We start from the raw sequence: 17,265 nt of genomic DNA on the forward strand, positions 1-17,265 counted from the left end.
ACACTCTCCTAAATCGAATGTTTTTGTGCTATATCCCGGAGTTAAGTTTATGGGCCTTTCTTTTTCAGTGAAGAAAGTGTAACGGGTGTTTGTTATCTTTATGTGATAGACGTGTGGCTCTTTCCCCAGCTGGAAGAAGCTGATCCACAGATTTTTATCTGGCAGCTAGGTGGTATACCGCCGCCACTAGTACGCGATTGATTAAATGACGTTGTACCAGACCGCTGGATTGTGCTCAAGGGACCGCGTGACCTTGTTTTGCATACCATGGATACCGAAATACAAGGTAGGGATCACGAAGACAGCAGTAGCAAGCTGCACTGTTGACGTCAAAGTGAACCCAACTAGCGCTCAGTAGCTCGCAGTTGCCATAATGTATTGTGTTGCAACTGCATTTACGAGCGAAAACAAGGTTTTTTACGACGGTGCGAATTTTTGTTAGTGACTGGAGAGTGAGTTCATAGTTATGCCTAATTGTTAGTATACTGAAGGATTTTTTGAGTAAGTTTCAAGTGAATAATAGTGGTTTTCTGCACGACCGCCTGTTGTACTAACCACAGCAGACAACTAACAAGGGAATGGTCTGACTTCTCATGTCGAAACCTGTGTTGCTTTTTTTATCACTGTGAGTTAACATTACAAGAAGCCTGTGTGCAGAATTTTAGCTGCTGACATGACCTGGAAGTCTGTAAACAATTTTATGAAGTAAGACATTATTGTCGCATGGTTTCCGCGCTTATACCTGCCTCTTGTACAACCCTGACCTCTCTCACTACGTTATACCAACGCCATCTAGGGACAAGGTGGGGTTAGCTACGCCCCGCTCTCTTGCCACAGCAGTGAGACAGCTGATTCCCCCAGTGAAAGCGATCGTATGATAATTAAACATTCATTAACAAATATGGCTGATATATTATCTACAACATTCTTTCCAAATAGCTATGAAATAGACACTAATAAATATACGGTTTAGAACACGTCCAAATTTTATTTCTTGTAATTACCGCAAGAATGCGAAATATTGATGCAATGTTCAAAACATAGGTTTTTTGTGCACCAAGGACATACAAGCAAAGACGACATATGACAGCCCTGCGAATCACAGACGTTGTTAGATGTCCGTAGACAACAAAACTGGGCTGGTGTTAGGAATGAATCAGGCCTAGTATCAGTATATTTCGAAGAGTGCCACGCATATTTAATCAAATTCTGAGACCGTGGGGAGGAAAATTGATAATGTACTACTGATTGCAGCTTGAGAATATTGTCACGGTGATAGACAGGAAATTGCAGTGATCTGCACACAATGATTTTCTCTGTTAGTTTGCTGTAAAATGCCTTCAACTGACGGCAAAATTCTCTGTCTGAAGGTTGAATTACGTTCGTCGTGCCGGGTGGAAACTGAAGTATCTCTACTTCTTTGTCAGGGAGATTTACAGCTTTTAATGAATCAGACTTTTGTGGACTGGCAAGACAGCCAATCCACGAGGACGGGAAGCCGAAAGGTACACGTTTAAGCTCACGCAGGCTGGCGTGAGGTCTGGAACAGTTAAAGGAATAGAGACTAGCAAAAAAAGGTACGTAGCTTCTGGAATACTTAACTTTAATCCATAATTGGTGAACATTGGTCTGACGGTACATGCATCACAAGATAAATAGCAAATGATAAGGGCGCCTTGCTAGGTCGTAGCAAATGACGTAGCTGAAGGCTATGCTAACTATCGTCTCGGCAAATGAGAGCGTAATTTGTCAGTGAACCATCGCTACCAAAGTCGGCTGTACAACTGGGGCGAGTGCTAGGAAGTCTCTCTAGACCTGCCGTGTGGCGGCGCTCGGTCTGCAATCATTGATAGTGGCGACACGCGGGTCCGACGTATACTAGCGGACCGCGGCCGATTTAAAGGCTTCCACCTAGGAAGTGTGGTGTCTGGCGGTGACATCACACAGACCTTTTATGACCTGACCACGAATCTAGAAGGAGAAGAGATTTGTTCCCGCAGAACGGAAGAAAAGCATGACGCATGAAAAGTGTAACGTTTTCATTTCCCATTTTTCCAGACTTCGATGTGTATACCACAAGATTGCGTAGAACATTGTTCTTTTGACACGTGGTCCAAAACGTCCAGTTGGTTCTTGAAGACACACATATAGTTTAGGCAGCAATGAACCATCCAGACTAATTATGGGAATTATAGTGTATGGATGAGTGAGTGCAGTCGTGGACAGCGCAATCGCCTCAATATGTTTTTCTCCTTTGAATGACAGTGTTCTTTTCGCACGCATGTCTTTTTGAAAACCTGACTGATCTGCATTGTACACGTACGATTCACTAAAACTAGCCATCTTATTTTTGGCATTCGTAAGAAAAGCTTCTATCATTTCGATTTGTGTCACTTCGTTTTCCGACCTGTTTCTCAATAAAAATTTTATTATTTTTCTTGCCACAATTTTACGTGATCTTTTGAAGCGACTAATCCAACTTTGAGAAGCTGTAAATTCTTTAGCGCCTATCGCGTTGGCAATCTCTAACGCCCAATCACGCAAAGTTGTATCGCTGACGCTAAATGACTGTTTCCTGGCATTGGTAAATAGCTTAAAAAGTCGTGCATTTATCTCCGTCGCAATTTCCAGTCATCTCTTACGTCGCCCAGCGACTTCCTTTTTCCAGCTATACAATTCACGTTCAGAACGGACAAAGCAATACTTATTTTGAACAGTACCGACACGTAGGCGTTTCTTACGACTTTCGTTCAACCAATACGTCACCGCTTTTTCTTTGTCTGATAGGGTAATTGTAGTTGCTGGTGTTACTTTCAGAGATAATTGATGATGGTACGTGGCACTATCACTCGAAGAGTCTTCATGAGTGCAACTTTCGACGGTGTCTTCGCCGTCTGTAGATTCACAGTCTGCAATATCGAGTGTTTCAGTTGTTTATAGCCACATGTCTGCGCCATTTACATGCTCGTCTAGAAGTTTAACAACCATGTCGCACAACACATAGTCTTTACGCATGTTTTCTGTTGATTGCTTAATTTGGCGTCTGTGGTATATCTCCATGGCAAGCAGCAAAACATTCACAGGGTTCGTCATCACCTGTGAGGGGAGATTGAATGTTCACCGTAAAGTGGCTTGCAGAGTATAGATGAACATGTACAGAACATCTTTCACATCTCTAACCAGTTTCAGGACGGTATGTTTCGAAATACGCACCAGAAATTAAAAGGACGTGCATGGCACAGAAACGAATATTCGTTTCCCCTTTCCACCAAATCCGTGCAGCGATATTCCTCTTTAGTGAACGCCGCGATAAGACGGCCGCACTTCCCGACCATGCGCACAACGCTCATGACTCGCCATTTCCAGGGGTGGTCAGCCGTCACTGCAAGCGCCAAGCAGGAAACACAGCCATGTTCGTGATTTTTTTTAGGTGACTTCCAGTTCATGTCAGCAGCTACAATTTTGCATACGGACCTTTTGCACAGTTAAATAACAGTGCTAAAAAAAGCAATACATGTTTCGGCATGACAAGTCTTACCATTCCCTTGTAAGTAAGATGAGAATTAAGTTTTCTATATTTCCTAAATACAAAGAGAGGGAACGAAAGTGGATACAGTAAATGCTTGTAAATATAGAAATTCTTTTTCAGCTGAAAATGGTCATGTCTGTTCAAGACATTTCACAGATGATTATGAGGGTGGTATGAAAAGTGAGCTGTTAAATATACCTTCGAAATGCAAACTGAAGACTGATGCTGCTTCAACTTTAAATCTGCCATCCTCCACTGGTAATTTAGGATGTACTAATGAACTTAATAATGTGAGAAATATTAGGGCACAAAAATGAAACTACCACAAAGAAGTAGAAGGTATATTACAGGTAAATATATAACCAACTAATGAAGAAATTACTACTAGACAAAAAATTAACCCTGAAAACACATGCTGCCGTAAATGACAATGCACGCTTACGCCAAAAATGAGAAATTATAGAAACGTAAATAAAAGACCTTAGACAAATGCATGCAGATTACAGGATTGTCTGCCTCGATGTAGGCTCACTTACAAGAAATTAACACATGTTCAAAAATTGATTTAGGGCTCTTTTTGTGGTTGTCAACAACAAGTGTTAATGAAAGAACGGTGTACCAACTGATCATCTGAAGATATTACAAGGACCGCGACTTCACGTTGCCTTTCTTATAAGGCTTCTCTTTTGATAGGCGTATTAAAATACCGTCTTCCTAGTGATGTCACTATTACGAGGCCTATTCGAAAAGTAAGGTCCGATCGGTCGCAAAATGGAGACCACTGTGAAAATCAAAAATGTTTTATTTGCAACAGTTACGTACACCTTCCAGCTACTTCTCTACATAGTCTCCTCTCTGATTTATACATTTGTCGTAGCGCTGTACCAACTTTCCAATACCATCGTCATTGAAGCAAGCCGCCTGTTCTTCCTGCCAATTCTCTACTCTGGTCTTCATCTTGTTGTTTGTGCCAGAACGTTGTCAACATAGCTAGCGGTTCATGTGAGTAGAGATGAAACTCAGAGAAAATCAACTAAGGGCTCTGTTATGGGTGATTAAACACTTCCCATTGAAAACGCTGCAGGAGCATCTTCAGTGCCCCTTCAGAGTTTGGCCGAGAATTGTCATGCAGAAGCAACTGCATGACAGTAACGTTATGCGGGCTGCATGACATCAGGCGAAATCTCACACCAGGCCCTCGTACTTGGCGGGAGACAATATAGTTCTAAGCATCTTTACATGCTCGCTGTGTGCTCAGAGTTGAAAGCAGCGACATGACGCGATCGACGGGTACACTAGAGACACTGCCCAACATACCTGCGCAAAGCTTCATCGGATTTTCACTGTGGTTTCCATTTCGCTCCCCATCGGACCTTACTTTCCGAACAGCCCTCGTAAAAAGGAAGAGTCAGGCGATTTAGTTTTCCACCAGATTTTACTAATTTAGTGTTTTGAAAATTCAAACTTAGTTAAAAAATTTAAAAAATCATTAGTTTGCAGGTTTTACACTGGCATTTCACCAACTGTAGAAAAAAGTATAATATAAAACTTAATAATAATACCAATAATGATAATAATAATACACTGAAATCTGGACTATCTCGATTACATTTGTACCTGTGTGGAAGTTAAACGTGTGCGCCATGTGCCTATAAGCTTCTATGCAGTGTAGCGCGGTGGAAGAGCTCACGTTGACGTCTCAGCTCACAGCCCGTCTGCGCTTGTTGGCCCCACTGTGTATTCTGGTATCCGTGGCCTCCACCTTCACACGATATGACGCCATGCGGTTTCACCTTTGGGCTTTCATAGAGGATCATGCGTATATACCAGGTGATCAAAAAGTCAGTATAAATTTGAAAGCTGAATAAATCACGGAATAATGTAGATAGAGAGGTACAAATTGACACACATACTTGGAATGATATGGGGTTTTATTAGAACAAAAAAAAAACAAAAAAAAAAACAAAAGTTCAAAAATGTCCAACAGATGGCGCTTCATCTCATCAGAATAGCAATAATAAGCATAACAAAGTAAGACAAAGCAAAGATGACGTTCTTTACAGGAAATGCTCAATACGTCCACCATCATTCCTCAACAATAGCTGTAGTCGAGGAATAATGTTGTGTAAAGCACTGTAAAGCATGTCCGGAGCTTTGGTGAGGCATTGGCGTCGCATGTTGTCTTCCAGCATCCCTAGAGATGTCTGTTGATCACGACACACTTGCGACTTCAGGGAACCCCAAAGCCAATAATCGCACGAACTGAGGTCTGGGGACCTGGGAGGCCAAGCATGACGAAAGCGGCGGCTGAGCACACGATCATCACCAAACGACGCGCGCAAGAGATCTTTCACGCGTGTAGCAGTATGGGGTGGTTCTAATAAAACCCCATGTCATTCCAAGCATGTGTGTCAATTTTTACCTCTCTATCTACATTATTCCGTGGTTTATTAAGTTTTCGAATTTATACTAACTTTTTGATCACCCGGTACCTCCGCTGCCAGCTGATCTACCCCACTTAAGAAACAAGACTGAAGCAGTTGTGCAATAATTACTCCTAACATGTCGCCCAGGGTTTGTGAAGAGCTCTCCTGTCGACTCCATGTGTGCCGTGTGGCGAATGGTGCTCACATTGAACACTTGTGAGAAGTAATGTATGAGTTGCTCTTTCGTTTGATGTTTTATTTACAATTTTAAGTTGACTGCAGTAACTGCTACAAAGCTTTAAAACACGGATGTTCGTTTTTATACACACTGTACAACAGTGAGAAATCCTGTCTTCGGGAATTTTTTATTTCGTGACAACTCCTATCCGTACACCGAATACTGCATGCGGGAAATATTACTCTTCTTTTGTTGGGAAGTTTTGATTCGTCCATCGTATTCACATCACACACTAAAACGGCTTTCAATTGTTCCATAGTCGAAGTAATACCTGAGTGGGAATAATTTTGCAGCCGAGGACTAGATTCAAGAAGACAGTACCGTTACTCTCGCACACAGAGTTAAAAAGTACTGGCCATTAAAATTACGACACCAAGAAGAAATGCAGATGATAAATGGGTATTCATAGGAGAAATATATTACACTAGAACTGACATATGATTACATTTTCACAAGATTTGGGTGCAAAGATCCTGACAAATCAGTACCCAGAACAACTGCCTCTGGCCGTAAAAATGGCCTTGATACGCCTGGGCATTGAGTCAAACAGAGCTTGGATGGCGTGTACAGGAACAGCTGCCCATGCGGCTTCAACACGATACCACAGTTAATCAAGAGTAATGACTGGCGTATTGTGACGAGCCAGTTGCTCGGCCACCATTGACCAGACGTTTTCAATTGGTGAGAGATCTGGAGAATGTGCTGGCCAGGGCAGCAGTTGAACATTTTCTGTATCCAGAAAGGCCCGTACAGGACCTGCAACAGGCGGTCGTGCATTATCCTGCTGAAATGTAGGGTTTCGCAGGGATCAAATGAAGGGTAGAGCCACGGGTCGTAAAACATCTGAAATGTTACGTCCACTGTTCAAAATGCCGTCAATGCGAACAAGATGTGACCGAGACGTGTAACCAATGGCACCCCATACCATCACGCCAGGTGATACGCCAGTATGGCGATGACAAATACACGCTTCCAATGTTCGTTCACCGCGATGTCGCCAAACACGGATGCGACCATCATGATGCTGTAGACAGAACCTGGATTCATCCGAAAAAATGACGTTTTGCCATTCGTGCACCCAGGTTCGTCGTTGAGTACACCATCGCAGGCGCTCCTGTCTGTGATGCAGCGTCAAAGGCATGATAGTCCATGCTGCTGCACACGTCGTCGAACTGTTCGCGCAGATGGTTGGTGTCTTTCAAACGTCCCCATCTGCTGATTTAGGGATCGAGGCGTGGCTGCACGATCCGTTGCAGCCATGCGGATAAATTGCGGATAAATTGCCTGTCATCTCGACTGCTAGTGATACGAGGCCGTTGGGATCCAGCACGGCGTTCCGTATTACCCTCCTGAACCCACCGATTCCATATTCCGCTAACAGTCATTGGATCTCGACCAACGCGAGCAGCAATGTCGCGATACGATAAACCGCAATCGCGATAGGCTACAATCCGACCTTTATCAAAGACGGAAACGTTATGGTACGCATTTCTCCTCCTTACGCGAGGCATCACAAGAACGTTTCAGCAGGCAACGCCGATCAACTGCTGTTTGTGTATGAGAAATCGGTTGGAAACTTTCCTCATGTCAGCAAGTTGTAGGTGTCGCAACCGGCGCCAACCTTGTGTGAATGCTCTGAAAAGCTTATCATTTGCATATCACAGGATCTTCTTCCTGTCGGTTTAATTTCACCTCTGTAGCACGTCACCTTCGTGGTGTAGCAATTTTTATGGCCAGTAGTGTAGTTTAGAGGACAAGGGCGGACGTTGCGGTACCTTCCTGAGGAAGCGCGAGATCTTGTCGCCGTGCTCCCAGGGCGTGACCCAGCCCTTGTTGATGCTGCACTCGACGCCGCGGCTGGTCGTGTTGAAGACCTGGCCGCGCCGCTGGCTGGCGCGAAACAGGTCGGGCTTCTTGCGCAGCAGCTTGTTGAACGCCTCCACCAGCACCAGCACGGCGTCGTGCATCAGCGCCGCCGCCGCCTGCGGACGGCCGAGTAGGCTGCTTAGGAGTGCCACACCGCTAAAGGCACCAGGGGGACTACCATTAAAGTTAGCTAAATAAAATCATCTCTTGATTCCGGGCCTTGTCAAGTGGTTATACAGGGTCCGGCAAAAGACCTCCCGAATTCGGAGAGACCACTGTGTGAGTTGTGGTGTTCGTTCTCAAAAAAAAAAAAAAAAAAAAAAAAGAAAGTGTATCAAATCTTATGGGACTTAAGTGCTAAGGTCATCAGTCCCTAAGCTTACACACTACTTAACCTAAATTATCCTAAGGACAAACACACACACCCATGCCCGAGGGAGGACTCGAACCTCCGCCGGGACCAGCCGCAGAGTCCATGACTGCATCCCCCTAGATCGCTCGCCTAATCCCGCTCGGCGATGTTCTTACAGATGTGGGGGAGGTATCGATCGACAGCGCTGTACGTGCCGTTTTCAGCAGGCACATTTGCTTGGCTAGATGAACATAATGCGTTTTTTGTGGAGGAGTACATTCCTAATGATGGTTTGTGATTACTACTCTGCGAGGATTTTGCGTTCGGTTTTAACTTAGGAGACATGGTTCTGTTCCCAATAGGAAAAATATTCGAGTTTGGGTATCAAACATTAGACGCTTGGGTTCTCCACCATGAAAGTTTCTTTAAAAAATTATTATTCTTTCTACTGATGATATAATTATTATATTTATTGGTTTTGCATAGGCTATTGCTTTGGTTGGATTATACGAAATGTTGTTTGAGAAGCTGCGTCTGTTGTAGACAATGAATCGAAACAGAAGTTAATCTGACTGCATGGTTTCTATGAAAGTGTACTGAGTCACCTAATAAAGAAAACAAGATTCTACCCAAGTTGCCTTCAAAAATCATAACTCTGTTTCATATATCTTCACTTCTCTGACTGTAACTGATTTCTGGTCGTATGAAAGAAGGTCCCTTGAATTCTGAAATGTATTGTTTTCTTGTTCTCTTTCTCTTTACCTGAGGCTATGAATAACGCTCGGGCAATTGCTCTTCGTAAACTGCTGCTGCTATTGAAAGCTACTAAAATCAAATGGTTCAAATGGCTCTGAGCTCTATGGGACTTAACAGCGGAGGTCATCAGTCCCCTAGAACTTAGAACTACTTAAACGTAACTAACCTAAGGTCATCACACACATCCATGCCCGAGACAGGATTCGAACCTGCGACCGTAGCGGTCGCGCGGTTCCAGACTGAAGCGCCTAGGACCGCTCAGCCACAACGGCCGGCAAAAGCTACTAAAAAGGCGCAAACTAACTACAAGTGAAATTCATGTGCAACGATTCCACGTGGTGTGTCTGCACTGCAATTGTGAAACTTTATCTAGTGAATGAAAAAGATTGGGAAATAGATGATGACGTGGTATATTACGTTAATGCTGATTCCTTTAAAAGGTGTATTGGCTAATTTAGAAAAGCCACTTTACAAAAGCATTCTTCATCATAATCAAGAACTGCAAAGCAATGACCAACACGGAAAATACTTTAAATCTGTATGTTCTACCGCGTCATGTTCAAATAATTATTACAGAATATACGCTCCTGGAAATGGAAAAAAGAACACATTGACACCGGTGTGTCAGACCCACCATACTTGCTCCGGACACTGCGAGAGGGCTGTACAAGCAATGATCACACGCACGGCACGGCGGACACACCAGGAACCGCGGTGTTGGCCGTCGAATGGCGCTAGCTGCGCAGCATTTGTGCACCGCCGCCGTCAGTGTCAGCCAGTTTGCCGTGGCATACGGAGCTCCATCGCAGTCTTTAACACTGGTAGCATGCCGCGACAGCGTGGACGTGAACCGTATGTGCAGTTGACGGACTTTGAGCGAGGGCGTATAGTGGGCATGCGGGAGGCCGGGTGGACGTACCGCCGAATTGCTCAACACGTGGGGCGTGAGGTCTCCACAGTACATCGATGTTGTCGCCAGTGGTCGGCGGAAGGTGCACGTGCCCGTCGACCTGGGACCGGACCGCAGCGACGCACGGATGCACGCCAAGACCGTAGGATCCTACGCAGTGCCGTAGGGGACCGCACCGCCACTTCCCACAAATTAGGGACACTGTTGCTCCTGGGGTATCGGCGAGGACCATTCGCAACCGTCTCCATGAAGCTGGGCTACGGTCCCGCACACCGTTAGGCCGTCTTCCGCTCACGCCCAACATCGTGCAGCCCGCCTCCAGTGGTGTCGCGACAGGCGTGAATGGAGGGACGAATGGAGACGTGTCGTCTTCAGCGATGAGAGTCGCTTCTGCCTTGGTGCCAATGATGGTCGTATGCGTGTTTGGCGCCGTGCAGGTGAGCGCCACAATCAGGACTGCATACGACCGAGGCACACAGGGCCAACACCCGGCATCATGGTGTGGGGAGCGATCTCCTACACTGGCCGTACACCACTGGTGATCGTCGAGGGGACACTGAATAGTGCACGGTACATCCAAACCGTCATCGAACCCATCGTTCTACCATTCCTAGACCGGCAAGGGAACTTGCTGTTCCAACAGGACAATGCACGTCCGCATGTATCCCGTGCCACCCAACGTGCTCTAGAAGGTGTAAGTCAACTACCCTGGCCAGCAAGATCTCCAGATCTGTCCCCCATTGAGCATGTTTGGGACTGGATGAAGCGTCGTCTCACGCGGTCTGCACGTCCAGCACGAACGCTGGTCCAACTGAGGCGCCAGGTGGAAATGGCATGGCAAGCCGTTCCACAGGACTACATCCAGCATCTCTACGATCGTCTCCATAGGAGAATAGCAGCCTGCATTGCTGCGAAAGGTGGATATACACTATACTAGTGCCGACATTGTGCATGCTCTGTTGCCTGTGTCTATGTGCCTGTGGTTCTGTCAGTGTGATCATGTGATGTATCTGACCCCAGGAATGTGTCAATAAAGTTTCCCCTTCCTGGGACAATGATTTCACGGTGTTCTTATTTCAATTTCCAGGAGTGTATATAGGTTCATCGTAGAATACAAAATATGCATTAACTCGGTTAATCTTTCCTGAATTGTTGCTAATGTTACCTAATTAAGAAGTGAGAGAAAGCTCTGTGTTGAATACTAAATTATTATAATAATGTGCAGGCAGCAGCTCGCGCGCAGTTAAAACAAGCAAAATTAATTATTACGCTATTATGAAGTATTCACCAAACGAATCAAAAAATCTTTCTTTGTCGCAGTAAAGATATAAAAAACCATATTATAAAATCAGTTTCTTCAACAGAAGTAAATTTTCATCATTCTTGCCATTCCGCTTTATCGGCCGTGGCTCACTTCGCGCTTACCGATACAGACTGACTGTCTCTGAGTCCAGCATCCGTGAGGAGCGGCCGACGCAGAGATATTATTGCAGACGCGCAGCGCTGCAGATGATATTGCTCGCTGTCTGAGAAACAAAGTGAGTGCGACTGCAGTCTTTGTATCCTAGTTATAAGGGAAGCTGATAGTGAACAAATATCAACACCCCTTTCAACTGAAAGAACATCTACTGCCCGACTTCGGACTGTAACTACACCGTAAAATGTGGCGCGTGTGATAGCACTCTCCAAAGTGTTCAGCACTTAAACATGCAGCTGCCCTGGGACTTATAGAACCACCTGCATAGAGATCTTCACATGCACTTCTACAAAATGGTGGTTGCCAAAGAATGGAGTGAAAGAGAGTTCGAAACTGGCAAAATTGCTAGCGAGGAAATTCTTCAGAACTTTTCCCCAGTCTCTATTTTGATGAGACCGAATTCCACTTGTTACATACTGTAAATAAACAAAATATTCGCTACTGGGCAGCAGAAGAGAGTCAGTAACTTCACCAAAGACCACTTCACAGCCGTTGTGTGACAGTTTGGTGACAACCTTGCAGTTTAGTCTCTTTAATCTACGAAACAACCAACCAACAGTTTGGTACGAAGTTGCTGAACTAGGTGTCTGCAGTAGGGCTTTTTTCGAAGAAGCTATCGTAATGGTAACGATTAATTTAAATTGCTACTGTCGTATGACGGAAACCCAAGTTAAACCAGTTTGTTGCCGGCCGCTGTGGTCGAGCGGTTCTAGGCGCTTCAGTCCGGAACCGGGCTGCTGCTACGGTCGCAGGTTCGAATCCTGCCTCGGGCACGGATGTGTGTGCTGTCCTTAGGTTAGTTAGGTTTATGTAGTTGTAAGTCAGGGGACTGAAGTCCTCAGATGTTGAGTCAAATAGTGCTTAGAACAATTTTTTTCAAACCAGTTTGTTGGACACCATTTGAGAGAAGTCTAGTTCCAACAATATGGAGCCACAACTCACATTTTCGGCGTTCTCTACAAATTTCGAGGGCGTTGTTACTTGGACTACTTCTGTCACCGTGAGGAGACATCGCCTTGCCCACAAAGTCACGCGATTTATCACTTTGTGATTTCTTTTCTTCTTTGGGGACACTTCAAAGCTCGAGTCTACAAACATCGTCCAACAACCCTGCAAGCAAGTAAGGAGGCACTCACCCAGGAAGTGGTTGCCATTCCACCGGAAGTAAATTGAAGAAGTATGGACAACTTCCGGGAAATGATTCATCGTTGTGTGAGCAATGGAGGACGCCATTTACCGAAGATAATTTTTAAAAGGAACTAATCTTAAATGACGTGGTATTTGTTTTTACAAATAAAAGTATATTCTCTGTATCTTTGTTTCTTTGTAACCACCTTTCTGCCGCATCCTGTCCGTCACGAGCTTTCGACCGAGTACTACTCTTCCATTGTCAAGTGATGATTGTCAGCCGCCTGTTTCTTTACTTTATTGTTATTTGAATTTCCCACTAGGGGGCGAAATGGCAGCGGATCAAAAAGTAAATTTTTTCTTTAAAGTCATACATGCTGAACATCTTTTATGATTTTTAAAATGTTTTAGATGATTTTGTGCATCAGTTAAAATATAGTACGTCACGGTCACATATGCTGCTTGTGTGTGAAAATGATCGTGTTCGCAATTGTTATGGCATCGGTCTCAAGCAGACCTTCGCAGCTAGCAAAGAAGTATGCAGGCCAGGCACCAACAAAATTCTACATTCGGGTACTAAAATAATTATGACGTAGCACGCTGCAATGCAGCACTTTACAACTTTGGCCTACCTGCGCCCCACTTACCAAACACGTGAGACTCCTGGGTGTAGTCATTGATCTCCACCGTGATCTCCTGCCTTGCTGCAATGATTAATAAAGAAAGTCCGCAGTCGACATGGTACTGGGCGGTTCCACGCTACAGATCTCACACACGCCTTTCTGAGGAAGAAGTGGCCGCCTACAAGTACTCGTGTTGGTGCTGACCCCGCATTTCCGATAACATTGTATGATGAAGGTTGATGGGTATTTGTTGAACTGCTGGATGCAACTTAGCAGTTGTCGATGGGAAGGATGGAGGAGTGAGACAAACAGAATGATGGTGTGATGTGAATCGTTGATGACTAGGAAGGTATACCTCGGTTCGGATTTCATCGTAGGGTGGAGCGAGTTGGTTGAATTTCCAATGACGAAGGGTGTGTAAGGAATGGAGATACATGGATGGTGGGATACGAATGCATTGGTTCTGGGTACGTCGACAGGTAGCTGGTGGGTAGGATGTTGCATGCTGGAATTAGGTCTTCCGCTTAATGTATTGGGTCTGAAGATACTCCAAGGAGAAAAGAGAGTATACCAATTGGATGAGTTAGTACGTCGTGTCGTTGCTGCCTTCATCCCTAAGCGAGGGTTGTCCAGAAAGTAAGTTCCGATCGGTCGCGAAATGGAAACCACAGTGAAAACCAGAAATGTTTTATTTGCAACAGTTAGGTACACCTTCCACCTACTTCTCTACATAGTCGCCTCTCCAACTTCGAATTTTGTCATGATGTTGTATCAACTTTCCGATATCCTCGCCATAGAAAGCAGCCGCCTGTGCTTCCGGCCAGTTATCTGCACTGGTCTGCAGCCCGTTGTCTATGAAAAAATTTTGTCTTCATAGCCAGTGGTTCTTGCGAGCAGAGATGAGACTCAGGGAGAGCCAATTACGGACTGTATTGTGGGTGACCAAACAATTCTCATCGAAACGCTGCAGGAGCGTCTTCATTGCCCCTGCAGTGTGCGGCCGAGAATTGTCATGAAGAAGGAACTGCTCGACAGTTGTGTTATGTGGGCTGCATGACACAGGCGAAATCTCTAACCAGGCCTTCATACTTTGCGGGAGACGCTATTACGTACGCATCTTTACGTGCTCACTGTTTACTCAAAACTGAAAAGAGCGACGCGACACGATCAACGGGCATGCTAGAGATACTGCCCAACACATCTGTGCAAAGCTTTACCGGATTTGCACAGTGGTTTTCATTTCGCGACCGATCGGAACTTACTTTCTGGACAACCCGCGTATAACCTTGGTACTGGCTACGACGACACCAGTGCTCGATCCATCGCCGTATGAAGCAATCGTTCCGTCCCGTGTCTGGCACGCTGTCTGTATCCACTAGATGCACGGGTTTCATACTGTGCCCAGCTGCTAACCGCCGTCCTTGTTGAAGCGTTATCAGATATTTCGATATCTATAGCTTCTTTAATTACACTATCCGAGTAATCGCTAGTCTTCGCGTAAGTAAAGAACTCCTCTCCTGCACCAGGCTGTTCTCCTAGGAGTAGCACTTGAACTCACCGCCCTCTGTCATTTATTGGATATACTCCAATCTCTGCCTTTGTTTAGAGTTTTTACTCACTACAGATCTCAAACACTAAGGCTCTTCCTTGCCGGCATTCCCACAGTCCATTATTGACTTTCATAAGTGCTATTATCCGAATGTGCATTCACGGAAAATACTTTCTCAAATTAAGGCCAATGCTAGATACCAGTACATTTATCTTGGCCCTGCGAATGATGCCCTCTTCGGCTGTGCCAGTCTGCTTTTTATGTCCTCTTTGCTTCGTCCGTCATGAGGTATTTTCCTTTCAAGGGAGCAGTATGCCTTCACTTCATCTACTTCGCGGTCCCCAGTTTTGATGGTGTACTTCGTAAATCTCGTTTCTGCTACGCTTCATTACTTTCGTCTTTCTTCGGTTTACTGTCAATCCGTAATATGTCCCCAGTAGACTGTTCATTCCATTCAATAGGTCCTTACTCACTTTCACTGAGGATAGCAATGTCATCAGCAAATCTTATGATTGATATCCTTTCACCCCGAATTTTAATTCCACTCAAGAACCTTTCTTTTATTTCCATTTCTGCTTCTTCGATGTGTAGATTGATATCCTTTCACCCCGAATTTTAATTCCACTCCAGAACCTTTCTTTTATTTCCATTTCTGCTTCTTCGATGTGTAGATTGAACAACAAGAGCGAAAGACTACACCCACGTCTTATATGCTTTCTAATCCGAGCACTGCATTCTGAGTTGACCCTCTTGGTTCTGTACATATTTTACAGTACACGTCTTTCCTGTAGCTTACACCTATTTGTCTGATAATTTCGAACATCTTACACCACCTTGCATTGTCGGGCGCTTTTTATAACTAGACAAATCTTATCCCATCTTGATTTTTCTTAATCTTTGGTCCATTATGAAGGGCAACTTCAAAGTTCTCAATTTTCTTTTCCATTATTATGTATTTAATTTTCGTTAGCATCTAGGGTGCATGATAACAAGTTTGTTTGCGTGGCCGTTTTGAACCTGATTGCAAAAGTATTGGCACCGATGTGCCCTTGCTATCTTCGGAATTGCGTCGATGAAATGTTTCCGAAAGATTGGTGATATGCCTCCAGACTGATGAATGCTAAAAAGCAACTTGAATAGTCATACAGCAAACCAATTTTCAATGAAGCGTGGGAAGCCTTCACTGTGCTTGGCGATGATCTAGTTAAGAAGCTCGCATCAGCGTTCGGAAGGCAATACAGTCCTCTACGATTCGCCAAACAATAACCGATGCATGTTCAACAGGAAATTTGCCTCATTCTGGGAAGTGAATGACGATCGGTTGCAATCAGTTGTGTTTTAACACTTCTAATTCGGCTGAAGCTGATACGCCACTCGCCAGGATCCGAGAAACGGGCTGGAGGGTAAAACTCAATTACGCCGATATCAGTTCCCGCGCAACACCCGACGCGGCGCTTACAGTGAACAAAATAAAAGCGATTACGATGCGTTCGAAGAATTATATTGTCAATTTTCAAGGTTTTCATTTGCGAGTGGAACATGGTAATGGGGATGAAATAATACTATGAAGTAATCTCTGCCACATTCTACATAGTTGCTAGCGAACTTATTGGTTATGTGTACACGCAGATTCATCTCCTCATTACCCTTTCTTTAACGCGCGCAAACTACACTAAGAAAAAATGCCATGGGACACCCCCTATAATTGTGTCACCCCTCCTTTTCCCCAAGGCAGTGCAGCACCTCGACATGGCATGGATTCAACAAGTTGCTGGAAGTCTCCTGCAGAAATAGTGATTCATGCTGTCCCTATAGCCGTCCGTAACTGTGACAGTGTTGCCGGTGCTGGATTTTGTGCACGGACTGACCTCTCGATTATGTCCCGTAAATGATCGGCAGGATCCATGTCGGCCGGTCTGGGTGGTCAAGTACTTTCCTCCAACTGTCCAAAATATTCTTCAAATCAGTCGCGAAGGAATGTGGCCCGTGATATGGTTCACTGTCGCCCATAAAAATTCCGTCATTGTTTGGCATCATGAAGTCCATGAAAGACTAGAAATGGTCGAACATAACCATTTGCAGCCCATGATGGGTTCAGTTGGTCTAGAGGAGCCATTCCGTGCAAAGCCAAATAACACCATTGTCGATCCACCATCAGTTGGCACAGTGCTTGTTGACAATTCTGGTCCATGGCTTCGTGGGGTGTGCGCCACACTCAAACTCAACCATCAGCTCTTACTAATTGATATCGGGACTCATCTGACTAGGCCACGGTTTTCCAGTCGGCTAGGATCGCGAAACAAGAAGAGGCGCTGCAGTCGATGTCGTGCTGTTAGCAAAAGACACTCGCGTCGATCGTCTGCTGCCATGGCCCATTAAAACCGAATTTCGCTACACTGTTTTAAGCGATA

The 17,265-nt window shown here is 44.9% G+C and overlaps 1 protein-coding gene across 1 annotated transcript in view; it reads right to left on the reverse strand.

Annotated features, from left to right (window-relative positions):
* LOC124612890 (glutamate receptor 1-like) overlaps window positions 1–17,265 on the reverse strand; it is a 398,257-nt gene that overhangs the window by 86,460 nt on the left and 294,532 nt on the right. The window contains exon 8 of the mRNA XM_047141343.1: window positions 7,969–8,175. Coding sequence (XP_046997299.1) covers window positions 7,969–8,175 — 207 coding nt within the window. The remainder of the gene's footprint in view (window positions 1–7,968; window positions 8,176–17,265) is intronic.

This window comes from Schistocerca americana, chromosome 4, assembly GCF_021461395.2.
Source record: "Schistocerca americana isolate TAMUIC-IGC-003095 chromosome 4, iqSchAmer2.1, whole genome shotgun sequence".
In the NCBI taxonomy this organism is placed as follows: Eukaryota; Metazoa; Arthropoda; class Insecta; order Orthoptera; family Acrididae; genus Schistocerca; species Schistocerca americana.